The 16,987-nt window shown below is 35.1% G+C and overlaps 2 protein-coding genes across 2 annotated transcripts; one reads left to right on the top strand and one right to left on the bottom strand.

Annotated features, from left to right (window-relative positions):
* Positions 1-5,213: 5,213 nt before the first annotated feature.
* On the bottom strand, positions 5,214-7,089 carry LOC145086597 (basic helix loop helix DNA-binding superfamily protein). Its single transcript, XM_079024412.1, has one exon. It carries the CDS (start codon positions 7,087-7,089, stop codon positions 5,248-5,250), a length of 1,842 nt encoding a protein of 613 aa, XP_078880538.1. The 3' UTR covers positions 5,214-5,247.
* A 201-nt stretch (positions 7,090-7,290) lies between these two features.
* LOC145086598 (TLD-domain containing nucleolar protein) lies at positions 7,291-10,466 on the top strand. The gene is made up of 8 exons (XM_079024413.1): positions 7,291-7,479; positions 7,745-8,088; positions 8,318-8,390; positions 8,462-8,542; positions 9,125-9,188; positions 9,371-9,458; positions 9,562-9,646; positions 10,234-10,466. The coding sequence occupies exons 1-8, from the start codon at positions 7,378-7,380 to the stop codon at positions 10,267-10,269; spliced, it is 873 nt and encodes a 290-aa protein (XP_078880539.1). The 5' UTR covers positions 7,291-7,377; the 3' UTR covers positions 10,270-10,466.
* Positions 10,467-16,987: the final 6,521 nt, after the last annotated feature.

The raw sequence follows: 16,987 nt of genomic DNA, 5'->3' as shown, positions 1-16,987 counted from the left end.
CTTTATTAATAAAAGTGTTTACAAGCTATTATTTCCAAAACATTATTTAAACCCAGAGTCTCCCAGGATCTAATTAGTTGTAAAACCAAGGATGTGTACGGTCACGCCTTCACGTTGCCACAGTCCACTGGAGTACTTGAAACCATCACCCAAAACTGTAAGCACGAAGTTTGATGAGTTCCCCCAAAGTACCAACATACAATCAAATAGCGCACATAAGATAACAGCATGTACTGGGTTCACAGCTAAAAGTCTAGATTATCCTTAAGTCGACAATATGAGTCTGGCTTGCCTATCGGGCCCACAACTCATATATGGCTTGCTCTTGAGCCCACAACTTATGTTTGGATTGCTCCCTAGCCTAATTAGTCATTATACTGGCATACAATGTTTAGTCTTCAATACGATTCTGGCATACCAACCAGTCCTCAACTCATATCTAGAATGCTTCTGAGCCCTTAATATGAGTCTGGCATGCCCTACCCCGCCCTCAGCTCATATCTAGATTGCTCAAATATTGTCAAGCCCTCAATACGAGTTTGACATACCACCTGGTCCTGAGCTTGTATCTGGAATGCTACTAAGCCCTCAGTATGAGTCTGACATGCCCTACCCGACCCTCAGCTCATATCAGGAATGCTCCAGGGTTTGTTGGATACAACACGAAGCAGTACAACCTCAACCCAACACAATATACCGACAAATAACAACCATAAATAGATAATCGTGCAGACAGAAACATAGGTAGTCCTACAGATCTACCAGACTAGCATATCAAAACAAGCATGCATATCTGTCCCATACTCAACATATCAACAATATCAGGTTATTAAACCAATGTACCGACCTTGGTGCCTTCGACACGAAAGTATAGCGAGGAAAACTCACCACTCGATCTGATCCATAGTTGATAAGGTCTTGACTCCGAATCTCATCTCCAATCAATACCTATCCATCCAAGTGAGCAATAACCATCAAAATCCCAAAATACAAAAATACCCAAAGTACCCCTCAAGGTCATCTTTGGTCAAAGTAAAAAAGTCAAAGTCAATAGTCCATGTTGACTCCAACACGCCGTGTTGCCTTACAAACACATCGTGTTCTCCCCGCATCCAAACATTCAGGAAAACCCCAGCCAACACGCCGTGTTGACTTGCAAACACATCGTGTTTGCCAGAGTTCCAACAACTTAATCCATTAAGTTGTTTCCTTCAATTCCAAGAGCTCCAAAGCTCATATCTAGACCAAAATGATATGAAGGAGGATAAAGTTTCCAACTTCATCCTCTGGAACTACTCCAAAGGGTCCAAAACCCATCTATAAGGCTAGAAGGTGCAATAAATTAACCAATAAGCACTTAATCTTTAAAGTTGATGCCCAATACTTTCCAGAAGAGGTTTTAGCACTAAAACCATCCCAAAGGTCGATGCTTTATAGACATGCATGTCCAATGCATGTCTTGAACCCATATTAGGTCAATAATAAGGATTATGAACTAATATCAATGCATGACATCAAAACTGAACTATAAGCCATATCCAATACTCTACAAAGGTCACCTTGACCTGGGGATTCATAAAGTTGCAAACTTTATGAGATCTAACCCTTCAAACTCTCAAGAATAAGAAGCTAAAGGGACAAAACCCAAGATCTAGCAACATGGAATGAAAAAAGTCGGATCTTAGACACTTACAAAGGTCCAGAAGAGTGCCAAGTTGAAAGATAAGGGAATTTCTTGCTAGATCTTGCCTTCCTTCTTCGAATCCCTTCCTTCTTTGGCTCTAAAAACACCAAACCAGATGACAATAAGAGGGAAAGATGATTAGGGTTTCCTTCAGGGCTTGAGGGTTGATGGGGGCTGAGGGTGAACAAACCCTAGCCATCTCATTCCTTTAAATAGGGAGCAAACCTGGAAGATTAGGGTTTCATTTCCAGCGACCAACACGTCGTGTTCCAGGAGGTAACACGTTGTGTTACTCTTAATGAGACCAGTGTTTTTTATAATCTCGACACGCTGTGTTGGTGCCTCCAACATGCCGTGTCCAGTCCCCAAAAATGTGATTTATACGGAAAGTTTCTCCTCAAATTTTGGGTGTTATAAAGTTTGATTTTAGGTCATTTTAGGTATTAGGAGTAGTCGATTGAAGTCTAAGTCCTTGTTATTGTATAGTTGACCAGTAGAGGCAGTATTCGGAGTAGTGATTTGTTCAGTTATCAGTTCAGACTTTAAGGTGAGTTTTCCTCATTGTACTTGTGGGTCAAAGGAACCAATGTCGGACCACTAGATTATGTATCCTACTATATTGGATGTTATTATGTTGTAGTGATTTGTTAGATCTGCATGATTATTTGTTTGTTGGTTATATGTTTATTTGTTGCATATGTCGACATATTACGGTTGGGTTAAGGCAAACCTGCTTTGTGCGGAAGCGAACAAACCTGAGAGCAAGCCACACATAAGTTATGGGCCATAAAGGCAAGTCAGACTTATGTTATGGGCTCGGGAACAATCTGTTGGGTTTTGGTATATTACAACATCCTATGGTGCACATACAACCCTAAATACCTTGGATCTATGTTTTCACTAATTATACATGCAAATGGTTTCAAAGGTATTAATCTTACAAATAGCATGCATTTAACATAAAACATATAAGATACTAGTTAGCATAACATACCTTTTGATGGAGCTTGAAGTCTTGGTGTATTTGGCCTTAAAGAGCTTAGCCCCAATAGTGTCGAATCCTCAAATGGAATCACAACTCACCATGGACAAAGGATGAACTTGAGAGAGAATTCCATGCACACAAAAGACACCATGAACTCTAAAAAGATACAAGTGGCGATTTTGGGCAATGAAGTATCTATTTATATGTGGTATTTCTAGGGTCATGGATATAAACCAAATCCATACCCATGGGTTCTATGATCCATGGTTCATGTGGCCCAACTCTTTATGTATCTATACATAAACTTGGTCCAACATGGATCCTAAGCCCAACACATATAAATATAACTAATTACATTAATTAGTCCCCATAGATTTAATTAGTCTCTTTCGACCACAAAATTAATTCCAAATTAAATCTTGATCAATACTAATTAAAACATATGATTTCATATTAATATATTATTACTTATAATATATTAATAAACCATAAATAACCTTCTCACAAAAGTCCATCCTAACAAATTGTCCTGATGATATGTAACCCAAATGGACCATGCTACTCTCGGGTCGAATACATACCAATAATAGTTATGGGCTTAGACATCTAATCCAACACAATCTAGACATGAGTTATGGGCCAGGAAGGCAATCCAAACTCATGTTGTAGGCTCAGGGGTAATCTAACCTAATGGTTGTGAGCCCGGTATGCATGATGTTATATGTTCGTGTGGTGGTGTTTTGGGGAACTCACTAAGCTTTGGTTTATAGTTTAAGTTTTACGTTTCAGGTACTTTAGATGATCAAAGAAAAGCAAAGGCGTGATCGTACACATCCTCCAGTAACATTTTTTTTTGGAGATGTTATGATATATTGATTTTGGATCATTTGTGTTTGATCTTGGGTTCTTATGATTTGGGATGATTAAAAAACAATGATTTCTCTTTAATTGAAAATGAAAATTTTATTGCGATTTTTGGGATGTTACATTATTTTTAGAAAAATAACATTTGTTAAACAAATGATATCAAGATTGTTAAAATCACGATCTTGATCAAATGATCGTATGATCAGATAGGTAAAAGGATCCATATGTATCCAATGTTAATGTTTTAAACCCTGGTTTGAACCGAGAACCAAGGAAGGTAGTGGTTCAACTAGCACCAACTTTATGCTTTTTTCGGGGCTGGAACAAATCGGCCAGATTTTATGAAAAACAGCTAAACCAGTTAATTTTAATAAAACACTTAGAAATGAAGCATATTGCATAACAAACTTTGGGGGCCGTTTCACATCTATTTAAATTTCTCTTAAATTTAATAAAAACACATGGTAAACGTTATGAAATTTTTTGATGTATGTGTATTCATCTAAAACTATATTTTGTTTCGGTATTATACTTTATTATCTTTTGGATGTATGTGGATTGATATAAAACTTATGATTATGTATTTTTTAATGTATTTATTGTTAACTGAATGGTGAACTGTTAGATGAATTTTTCTTTTAGTTCTAAAAATGCTTTGGATAAGATCTTACGTTCTTGACAACCTATATAAAATCTTACGATCACGGTTTACATAGTGGAAAAACAATCCTATATAGAAGAAAAAAAATATCATAAGAGTAATATAAGATAATATAGTCAATTATACATAAATATTATAAAAATTGTTATTTAGAAGAAAAAAGGACTTTGTCCATAATAGATATTATCTCTAAGACAAAGAAAATATCATACAGTTAATGTAAAATAATACAAAATGATAGACAGAAAAAATATACTAGGATAATAAGAAAAATACTAAAAAATTAAAAATATTTTAAAAAAAAATCCTTACATTTTAACCAGGAAAACTTTAATAAAATTCTTATATTTTGACATTATAATCGATTAATTCCTTATATTTTTGTTCTTGCAATTAAACCAAAAACACCAACAATTGTTTACTATTAATCCCCAAAAACTAGCAACATGGATTTTTTTTACCTGATAAACTGATAATTTTTGGGTTTTTAGCCTAATAAACTGGTCACCAACCGAATATGAGTGTTTTTTTTTTCATAAATGTGATAAAAGTTTGGGAGTTTGGACTAACTGTTATCTAATATTTTGTATTGGATTAACTAAGTGTATATTTCGTATTCGACTAACTTAACTTTTGATTACATTTGTCAAAAAGTACTTGTATTCGGGTAGTGATCAGTTATCGAGGTAAAACCCAAAAATGAGTGGTTTACCAAGGCAAAAAACCCAAAATTGTAAACAGTTGCCAGTTTTTAGGATTTAGTTGTAAACAGTTGTCAATGTTTTGGGCTTAATTGCAAGAAAAAATATATATAATGACTTAATCGATGATGATGCCAAAATATAAGGATTTTTTTGAAGTTTTCCCTATTTTGATCATATCTACGAAAAAAACCTCATATTCTGTTAGTGACCAGTTTACTAGGTAAAAACGTCAAAATGCAAACAATTGTCAGTTTTTAGGACTAAGTTGAATGAAAAAAATTTAAGGACTAAAGCGATTATAAAACAAAAATATAAAAACTTTTTGTAGATTTCACTAAGAATTATATCAAAGAAAAGAGGGATACTCATGTACACATGCATCAAGTACTTGTTTCCCACATACTCTATCAAGCAACACGTAAATCTCCTTAGAACATTCATGATATTTATCGGAAGCCGAAAACTGATGTAACTTCCCCTCAATCTCAATCCAACTCGACCCCGGAATCTTTTTTTCCACCCTAAACTCTTTCATACTTGACCTAATTCTAGCCACCTCACTCCACCTATTTTCTTCCGCCAACATATTAACAAAAAGACTATAATACCCACTATTATCCGGTTCCAAAACCATCAACTTTTCAACGGCAACACGTGCCAATTCCAAGTTCTTCTGAATCTTACACCCTCCCAAAACCGCACCCCAAATCACACCATTCGGTTCCATTCCCATCTCCTTTATCAGTTCCATTGCATCTTCTAACATTCCAGCCTTGCATAACAAATCAACCATACACCCGTAATGTTCAATTCCAGGGGGAATAAGAAAATTTTGACTCATGCTTTGAAACAACTTGCGCCCCTCTTTGACTAATCCTCCATGAGTACAAGCACTAAGAACACTTATAAAAGTAATCCCATTTGGTTTTATATTCTCTTTTTTCATTTGACTAAACATTTTTAACGATTCTTTCGCGTACCCATGTGATGCAAGCCCTTCGATTATTGAGTTCCAACAAAAAAGATTCTTTTCGGGTAATTTATAGAACACCAAGAGTGATTGATCTAAGTTGCCACATTTTGCATACATGTCAATCAAAGAAGACCCAATGTAAACATCAAGATTAAAACGGTTTTTTGCAATATAAAGATGGATTTTCTTTCCGATATCAAGTGTTCCAAGGTGAGCACAGGCTGAGATTACAGTTGCCATGGTGACTTCATCAGGGGTGATGCCATGTTTTGTCATGTTGATGAAAGTTGATAATGATTCTTGGTAGAGTTTGTTTTGGGAGTAGGAATTTATCATAGTGGTCCATGAGATTAAGTCTTTTGATGGCATGTTGTTGAATAAAAGCTCTGCAGATTTGATGTCTTTTATTCTGGCGTATCCATCGATTAAAGAGTTCCAAGAAGCACAAGTTCTTTCAGGCATTTCATCGAACAGTTTATGAGCAGAAACCATGTCTCCTGATCTTGAATGTACTGAAATCATGGATGTCCAGGCGAAAGTGTCTCTTTCAACCATTTCATCGAATACCTGGCGGGATTCCAAGATCTTTCCAAAACATGAATAGAAATCGATCAATGCTGTCTGGACGTAAACATGTGATTTGAACCCGAACTTCCATATCTGCCCGTTAATGGCTTCTCCGATTCTATATTGTTGGATAAAAGCACATGATTTGATGACGGAAGGAAATGTATAGCTAGTGGGAGAAATTCGAGCTCTCAACATTTGTAGATAAATTTGAAGAGATTGAATTGGGACAAAACAAGACACACAAGCTCGGATAACAGCGTTATACACAAATCCATTGGGATCCTCCATCTGGGTATAGGCTTGGATTGCGTAATCTGTTTGAGAAAAGGTCGAACAGGCTGAGACGAACTGATTTATCATGAAACAATCTTGATTGTAGCTGTTCTTGACCATGAACGCGTAAATAGATTCTAGTTGTCTCAAGTTTGAGCAGATTTTCAAGTGTTCAATTATGATCTCATTGTTGATTGTTCCTCCTTGTAGTTCTGCAAGATGGGTGGTCGGTAATCGAATCAAGTCTGCTGCTGTGGTCGTAAAGTAGGAAGAAAGGAAGTTCAGAGAAGAGAAATGACGACGGAGGCGATGAGAAAAATGGTGGCGAAAAGAAGTTGCAATGAAACCGCTTACTCCGCCGCCGGAGTTCATCGGCAAAGAAAATAAAATCGGAAATGGGTTTTACAGATAATCAATTTAACAATCATGTAACCGGAGATAGAGGGCACCCATATGAAAATTCTATTTTAAGAAAACTAAAAAGCGAAGTGTTTTCTATTTCAAGACATTCGAAGATAAAATTTTGCAATATTCGTGACTTTGTATAGACGTGAATGTTGTCCATCGTCTCTCCTTATCGTGTTAACCTCAACCATCACGTTCATTCGCTCTGCATTTTAGGGTTCCAAAATCAATTCATTTTTCTCCTCCTCTCTCACAATGCATTCATGGAAAGATAAATTTACAGAAAAGATAGCCAATTTCTTTTACGAACCTTCTTCTTCTTCATCTTCTTCTCCATCGTCTTCTGATCACGATCAGGTACCCCATCTACATCTCTCTCTCTCTTTCTCTGATATGTACATTGATTGTTTTCCAGTTTTTCTTCGAATTGGCTTGCTATCATCGTGAAATTCATCTACTTTTCGCGTTCTTAAGGAACCGTATTCATGTAAATTTGGTTTTTTACGATCTGGGCATAAAAATTAGAAAGTATTTAATTCCATTTATCCAATATGAATTCATAATTTGTGAAATTTTGACTAAAGCTTGAAGCTTTGACCATGGCGGTCTTCCTTATTTGCAGACCAGTTTACCTCTTAAAGATGAAAGCTATTTGTCATCAATACTTTCTTTCTTGTTTCCCTCGCAAGAGTCAATTTCAAAAGAAGAGAATGATTACGAAGCAGGCAGCCTAAAGATTATAAAATGTAAGAATTCAGATACAAAAGACGAGAATCCAGACCTAGGGTCAGGGAAGAGCACCAGCAGTAGTGATGTGTTTGAAGATGCCATTGATCTAAAGACCCCCAAAAAGCATGTTCATGACCTAAATCTGGATTCGGTTTTTATTTCTTCCAATTTGAGCCAATTTTTTCAATCTTGCCTTCCCAATATAGTAAAAGGTTGCAAATGGGTTTTAATTTATAGGTAATAATATCTCCTTATGGTTATCATATACAAATGTTTGACATTATATGTTGTACCATAGAGTGGATGGAATGAGAGTAATGTCAAACTAAATTTGTCTAATATAAAAAACATCAAATATAAAATAGTTCAGTTCAATTCAGTCCAATGTAGTCAGTTTCGTTGAGACAAATGCACTCTTACTCTAAATTGGGTTGTTGACGTATCTTTTCTTTGAAATGAAGGGCAGTACCTTGAAACATGGCATATCACTTCGAACACTTATTCGGAACACATTTGAAGTTTCTGGGCCTTGTTTGTTGGTAAGATTTGGTTACTTAAGAACAAATTGGTTTAATTTCAATATATCTGACATATTGTATTCTTTACGTAGATTACTGGAGACAATAAAGGTGCTGTGTTTGGGGGGCTGATAAATTCCCCGTTAACACCTACTCCCCAAAGGAAATATCAAGTAAGTTAGTCCCAAGTTTCTTTTTCTCCCAGTGTGTTACGGATAAAATACTTGATTTTCCAACTTCTTTTCTGCATTATGTCAAAAACAAACACGCATATATAACGTATTAGGTTATGTCATTAAGTCCTTCAAATCGAAAAAGGAAACACTTTAGTTTGCTAATGAGTTGTTTCTTTGACTTAATGGGCAGGTACTGGAAAGTCTGTTTGTTATTTTACTTAATCAGACAGAATGACCTAACGAGCTTAAGACGAAATAAATAAATAAATAATTTGATTTAATGTATTAAGCCACTAATGTTTTATGTATGTTCTCTTCTGTTTTTCTACCAACCCCTCTCACTTAAAATTGACGATTATTGTGATTTTTTTAATGTATGGACATTTAGTCTCATTTATAGAATTTATGTATACAACACATTATTCAGACAAAAGCCACGGGAGAAAAGTAACGAAACAAAACTTTGAACTATAAATAAGTTAACTTCTACACTACTGTATCCACGTGATGCTATATCATACATTTTCTAGTGTTAATTAATGGGTTTCAACACTCTGCACTTTTGAATTGTTGTGGCAGGGAACAGTTCAGACCTTTGTTTTCACAACATTATATGGTGCACCAACTTTGTTTAGACCAACTGGTAAGCCATATTTATTATATTGTAAATGACGTAAATATCATCATCCTCATTGTCATACCCCCCCCCCCCCCCCCCCCCCGTATTTGTAATTACATTTGGTAATCCTACCATGGTTTTACCGAATTTGAGTAATCTTTATTATTACACTCATGAACTAATAATTTCTTTTTCTATTTCAAAAGGTGCAAACCGGTACTTTTACATATGTTCCAATGACATGCTAGCATTTGGAGGCGGAGGAAGTTTTGCGTTACGCTTAGATGGAGATTTGTAAGATGCTTTATGTGTTACTACTTAATAACAACAAAAATGATATTATTACTATTATTACTATTATATGTTATATCATCTTATTATCTCTTTGTGTACTTAGGTTGACTGGAACTAGTGGACCTTGTGATACATTTGGTAATCGATGTTTGGCTCATAATGAAGAGTTTGAGTTAAAGAACGTTGAGGTATGTAACACTCTAAACGTGTGCATAATATGATATAGGTGCTGGTTGTTTTTTTTTTTAAGCCAAAATGTCTGCAGTCTGCAGACCACATCTGCATGCCTCTGCGGCAGAAGAGGTGGACCAAATGTCTGCGGTCTGCAATAAGAAGACTGTTTGTTTTTAACGTCTGTAGCCGTTGAAATAAATTAATTTTTCAATCTTAATTTCATGTCATAAAGATTAAAAATGCATTTTCAGCAAAAAGAGAAAGAAAAAAAACGAGTGGTCTTTTTTTTTTGTTAAAATGAGGTCTGAAGACCTTTAAAGACAGTGACCCATGTCTGCGCCAGGAAGACCTCGCGCAGACGTTTTTTGGTCTGCGCACTTCCAAAAAACAAACACTCTGCGAGGGCATATGTTTGCGCGTTGTCTGCGCGGCGCAGACAAAAGTGGTTGCGCAGCTCTTCACAAAAAAAACAAACAACCCCATAGTTAGTATAAGTAGTGAAGGCTTTAAGCCTGAAGAGCTAGTGTATGAGTTTCAATTTCAATATACATCAAATATAGTGTGGGAAATGTTATTTATCATTTTTTTCTTCACCTTGCAGTTGTGGGGCTTCACTCATTCCTCTCGATTTCGTTAACCTAGTCGAAGATTCACAGCTCCAATCAACTTTGTTATTGGTTCTTCAATGACATTGATACACGAACATGCTACTTGATATAGAAAGATCCTTGTATACTTCAATGACTACTAGACAACTTAGACTTTTTTTATATTTGTTCCTACAAATGTATATAGAATGCATGTATTACATTTCAAATGACGTAATTTATTTAATTCAAAGTTATGATTTGCATGTAATGTTAGTTAACATTTATATGCATATATCATGCAAAGTCTCATATAACCAAATCTCAACAGCCGCATTTTTTTTCTGAGAACCTTTGCCATAAAATGAATTTAATATTATGGTATATTTTTACATAATAATCAATAGTATATTACATTTACAGATAAAGATCATGCTATTGATTTCCGATTTTCCAGATGTGATCACATCATTATGACATTGATTCATCGCTACAATGACAACACATTCAATCACATGCTAAATGGAATTTCTTGCTTGATACACAATGTATAAAAAATATCACCTTAATATTTATCCTATCCAATCGTTAATCTTATCATTCGCCATGACAACTTGTAATGAACATGCTAACATTGTTCTGGCTACATCTAATTCTTTCTTTAATTTTGAAATTACTAGGCAAGTTGAATCATGTTGTTGAAAAAGACAAATATACCCTTCAACTTACTCTTACACCATCAACATAAAGAGGAGTTCCTACCTTGTTGTATGCAGTTGTTGCTCTAATGCAAATGCAGATAACACCATAGCATACCATTCCTAGTGTTATACAAACAAGAATCAGAAGGTTTTTGATAATATACTAACATATAAAATGTAGAATTCATATAAATTATAATTATGATATATTAATTTTGAAGAGCATGGTGTAATTGGATAACTATTAAGTAATGTAGACTTCTCTCTTTACTTAAGGCTAGTGAAGAACTAAGCAAAATGCAAACATGTTCACCTTATTCAAGAACATAAACCCTAGAAAGAAAAACGAATGCACTATTATGTGTCTCTCGATCAACAGCTTCTCAAAAAGTAATCCAGACGAATTAGAAACAACATGCACTTCCGGAACCTCGCCGGAGACTGGACGGGTGACATGGACAGTAAAAGATAAAGTAGATCGGATAACAGTTATGGTGCTTGATTGTAGAAAATCGTAATATATATGTATGAAGAAAAATGATGAAAAGAAGATTGGATACTTGAACAGATCATTGTGCAGGAGGAGGGGCTAGGATTTTACAGTCGATGTTGCTGCAGTTGAGAGAAGTGACGACGAGAGGGAGGAGACGACATGGTGGAGTCTGCACTCGACATTCTACACTCCGGGTAGGCATTCCTTTTAAAACAATTTTGGACTTTTAATTTTTGTAAAAAGTAAAAGAAAAAATTGTAAAAGATATTTGGCAAAACATAAAAATTCTTTTAAATCAACTTTTTGTTATGAATAAAAAGGAGTTTTCTAAAAGTCATAAAAATTTTTTATGGCTTTTGGCTTTTAACTATTAAAAGTCTTAAAAGTCAAGCCAAATATATTTAAAGACATCTTTTTAGAAAAAATTCTTTTACAAAAAGTCTTTTATAAGAGGACTTTTAAGTTAAAAACGAATCCCAAACACACCCTGGATAGAGGGTGCGGGACTGAAAAGAAAAACATGGGTCAGTTCAAAAACTGTAAAGGAAATTGTTGGAAGTTTTCACATACGATAACTGTAGTAAGTTGTAGCGGTTTTGTTTTGTTCACATCTTTGTAATTTTTTTTTGTACACATTTAGGTAACAAAATTGTTGGAAGTGTTCACATATGACCATTATGACCGGATGTCATATGTGAACAATTCTAACAAATTCATTACCTAGATATATAAAATAAATAAATAAATAAAGTTACCAAAATGTAAACAAAATGAAAATGTAATTATCTTGATAATTAAATTTTCCTTTTTTCTTTTAATCTAATCTTATAATTTTGATTTGGTATAAAATTTAATCTAAATAGTAAATATTTTTAAAACAACATTATTTTGGTAAATATCTTTTTAAAATATACCACTTTGGTAAAAAAATAATAATAATAATAATACAAAAAATACAAAAAATAAAATATATTAATACTAAAGACATTTTGATTGACGGTCTTAATAAAAATGGATTTTCCCCCATGTATAACATGAATTTAAAATACAAATAATATAAGTATGTTTTATTTACATCGATATGCTCTTGTCTCATACATATAGAGCTAATTGATAATTATGCTATCAAAAACGGCTTCCAACATGTCCTTACAAATTTAAATGCTCATAAATGGTCATAAATATTGTTTTATATAAATTCAATTGAATATGTTAATACTACAAGACATTTTGATACTCTTAATAAAAATGGAAATTGGCTTATTTAGGTAATTACCTTTTCGTTTTATTCACATTTTGATAACTTTATTTTTTATAAACATCTAGCTAATAAACTTGTTGTAAGTGTTTACATATAACCATTATGACCGACTGTAACAGTCAGTCATAATGATCATATATGAACATTTCAAACAATTTCTTTATTTAGATGTGTAAAAAAACAACAAAGTTACGTAAATGTGAACAAAATGAAAAGTTAATTACATTGATAACTCAATTTTCCTAGAACGTATTTTCGTGAAATTACAAAAAAATAAAAAAAAAATTAAATATCTATCAAACTTATATGAGATGTAAATGTTTATATGATCTTATTGAAGTTAAAAGGTTAGATCGATATTTAAATTCAATTTTTGTAATTTTAAGCTCGAGGTTTTATGTAATTTAAGTTAGGCCTTTATCTTTGAACTCGATTGATAAAAAGTGTGTACGAGCTTCACTAAATTTCATAAAACTCATTTTGTTTACGTCTCTAGTTATTTTATATATTTTTAGGCAAATACCATAAAGCACCAAATTATACACACTTAACTGGCAAAAGCCTTACATTAAATTTTTTGTTCACTGTAGCCTCAATAATTAGGTTGAGTTACCAATTAAATGTAAGGTCCCAAAAACCATACTAATTTTTTTAATTTTAAAGGAATATATGTAGTTTTTAAATCACCACGAGTAATCAAAACATTGTTTCACAATATATCATAAAAATTAGAGTATTAAAACATAGTGTCTCTTAAATCCAAGGTTGTAAAAATCGTTTGACGGTAGCTCGACGGTCGACTGGTGTTAAAGGATTAATTGGTCTTGACGGGGATTAATCGGAAACCATAGATTATTAATAAAATATTAAAATTAATTAAATATTAATTTATCATAAGAAAAACAAGTACTTCAAAATTAGCAAATAAGAAAAAACTGTAATTTGGAAATTTGGAAATACGAAAATATGAACATTTTGGTATAATATTTTAAATTTTGAAAATTTGAAAATTTTGGAGTAAAAAAAAGTTGCTTTTTGGAATTTTTTAAAATTTTTTTCTAATTCTTTTTACCTTTTTTTGACTTTTTTCGACCTTTTTGACTTTTGTTAACTTTTGTTGACCGATTCATCCCGTCAAACCCGATTAATCCTAAATTTCCGATTAATGCCCTAATCCTCAACGGTTGGAGAACGCCAAGCGATTAATCCACGATTAATCGCCGATTAATCCCGATTTCTGCAACCATGCTTAAATCATAAAAGACTTTTGGAAGATGTGTTGTAACATCCTAAAATTCGAGTCCAAAAATTTCGTTTTTAATTAAATATTTTATAAAATCGTTTACTAAAAACATTGCCGATACCATATCAATCCATAAACCATCATGAACATGTCTCAAAATCAAAACGTCGAATAGTAATAAAACCAGAGTACAATCTCATGAATCACATAGTGCGGAAATCCGATGTGCGTGTGATGTGCAGCTACCGCGATGACTCTTTCCCCTTCGCTGAAGAGGTACCTGAAACAAAACAAAAAATTGTAAGCACGAAGCTTAGTGAGTTCCCCCATCATACCACATACCACATAATAATGTCTATTCATTGGTATCTTCCAACTGGTAGCCGGGAACTACCCTCCCCTTCGGTATCTTTTAACCGGTAACCGAGAGCTAACCTCTCCTTTGCTATCTTTCGACCGGTAACCGAGAGTTAACCTCTCCTTCGGCATCTTTCAACCGGTAATCGAGAGCTAACCTCCCCCTCGGTATCTTTCAACCAGTAATCGGGGACTATTTCACCCCTACCACTATCACATAATAATGTGTCATGATAATACTACTAGGCATGCATGGGTACAATCCACCCCTTCGGTATCTTTCAACCGGTAACTGGGGACTATATCACATCTACCACTACTACACATATATCAAAGCATCCTAGCACATAAATATAATAAATTCAACATTTCAAACAGTTATCACAAAGATAATCATCTTTACTACATTCTCCTACTAATGGGTCGACCTTGGTGCCTTAGACCCATTTCTACTGGAAGGTAACTCACCTCGTAAACTGTGTGTCGAACCTCGCGGAGGAAGTCTCTAACAACTACTCCGATGACTCCCGGCTATCAGAGACACATAACAATCAATCAGAGTCTATAACACTACTCCAGGTAAAATGATCGTTTAACCTTCGGTCCAATTGGATACTTAAGTCCCAATTCTAACTTATTACTCCTACCTCTCTTACAGTCCATTAAAGATTACCTAAGGGCCCACTCACTGTCCAGTTTCTGAATTAGACCTTATTTTCTTCAAACAGGCCCAAAAATTCCCAAGTCCAATATAATAATTCTCAAGGGCCCAATCTTGTCCCAAAAAGGCCCAATACTCAAGTTCCATATTCCTTAGTCCAAAATGATACTTCACAGTGGGCCATGGGGCCCAAAAGTCCAGGCCCATCCTCTTAGGGCCCAAAAGCTCAATTTTCCCAATCTACATGTGTACGCGCGACGTACCTGGCATGTACGCCTAGCGTATGCTGGCCTTGACCACGACGGGGAGTTTGACCTAGTACGCGCGGCGTACCAGGGAGTACGCCCAGTATACTGGATAGCTTCTTTAGGACTTCATTCATGACTTAATCCGTTAAGTCTTTACATCAAAAATGAAGATCCAGGTCCTTTTAGACCTCCTGAACCATAAAGTCACGAACTTTACGTGCTTGCATGCAAGGTTGGGGTCAAAACATGATTTTGGTCCTTTTAATAATCTTTAAGACCCAAAAACACTTGCATGGTTGTGGATTAACCATCAAGGTTCAATTTTTATGAATCTTAGTGCCTCTAAGAGCCCAAAAGGATAGCTATTATGGTTTGAAATCATTAAGATTCCAGAAGCCTCAACAATGGAGTCCAAAAGCAACTTTAAACACCCCCATAAACAAATGTAATGATATAATGGCCAAGGTTGGAACTTGATACCTCAAATAAGTCAGAAAATGGTGCTAATCTTTTGGATTTACGAGCTCTTGGTGGATCCTTGCGCCTTCTTCAAGTTCCTTCCTCTTCTAAAGCACCAAAACTACACCAAAAACTCTCAAATAGCTCCCAAATCACAAGAACACACAAAAGTAGGCTAGGGTTTTCATTAGGGCTGTGCGAAAAACCGCACAAACTGTCCGCACCGCACCAAACCGCACCGCATAACGCGGTTTAAAATTTCGTGGTGCGGTTTGCGGTTCATCATTTTATTAAACCGCACTATGTGGTGTGGTTTGCGGTTTGTATTTATAAAAATACGGTTCAAACCGCACCGCACCGCATGTTATATATACTTTTTTTCTTTACTTTGTTATAACTTCAAATCACGATTTAGAAATGATGTATATAAATATATTTCTTACAATAACCAAATATCTATAACGTAACATTAAATCACTATTTGATCAAGATCTGATGGTTTACAAGAATATAGCAACTATAACAGCAATATAAAGCAATAACAATGATACTTACAAAACTATAGTAGCATGAATCACAATTTATTAAAAACGATTTAACACGAAAATTGTATTTGTTTTTATAAAATGAATGCAATCAATTTTTTTAACCTGGTCAGGTTTTTGGTTTTTGATAGATTAATGTTGAACAACTCATCAAACCGCACAAACCGCAACTAAACCGCATAAACCGCCCGCATCAAACAACACGCGGTTTTGAACATCTGTGGTGTAGTTTGCGGTTTCTAAAATATTCAAACCGCATATGCGCTGCGGTTTGCGGTTTTGACTCGAAATCGCACCAAACCGCACGGCGCACACCCCTAGTTTTCATGGAGGCTGTATGAGGGTGAAGGGAGGCTGAACAAATGGGGCTAATGTTCATTATATAGGGAGTAAACCCTAAGTTTTAGGGTTTAAAGAGCTGCACACGTACGCTGGGCGTACTCCTGGCACGTCGGGCGTACGTGCTTGGCCTCCGCGCTTCCTTTCCACGAGTACGTTGGGCGTACACGACAATGTACGCCCCGCGCACGCAGCTTCCTCAGCCCATTAGCAAGGCCCAAAGGTCAAAGCCCAAACCAAACCACTTTACACTTCAATTAGGATGAATAATAATAATACCTGGAAAATCCCGGATGCTACAAATCTCCCCCGCTTGAATTAGACTTCGTCCTCGAAGTCCATTGCCGCTGCTGAAAATAACTCGAGGTAGTGCTCTCTCATCTCATCCTCCGGCTCCCAAGTCAATTCTGAGCCTTTGCGGTGCTGCCACTGCACCTTCACCAGCTCTATTTCCTTGTTCC

This window comes from Lactuca serriola, chromosome 2 (assembly GCF_051521515.1).
Source record: "Lactuca serriola cultivar US96UC23 chromosome 2, Lser_US96UC23_V15, whole genome shotgun sequence".
Classification (NCBI taxonomy): domain Eukaryota; kingdom Viridiplantae; phylum Streptophyta; class Magnoliopsida; order Asterales; family Asteraceae; genus Lactuca; species Lactuca serriola.
Note: the sequence above shows the minus strand (reverse complement) of the source record. Positions and strands in the feature narration are given on the sequence as shown.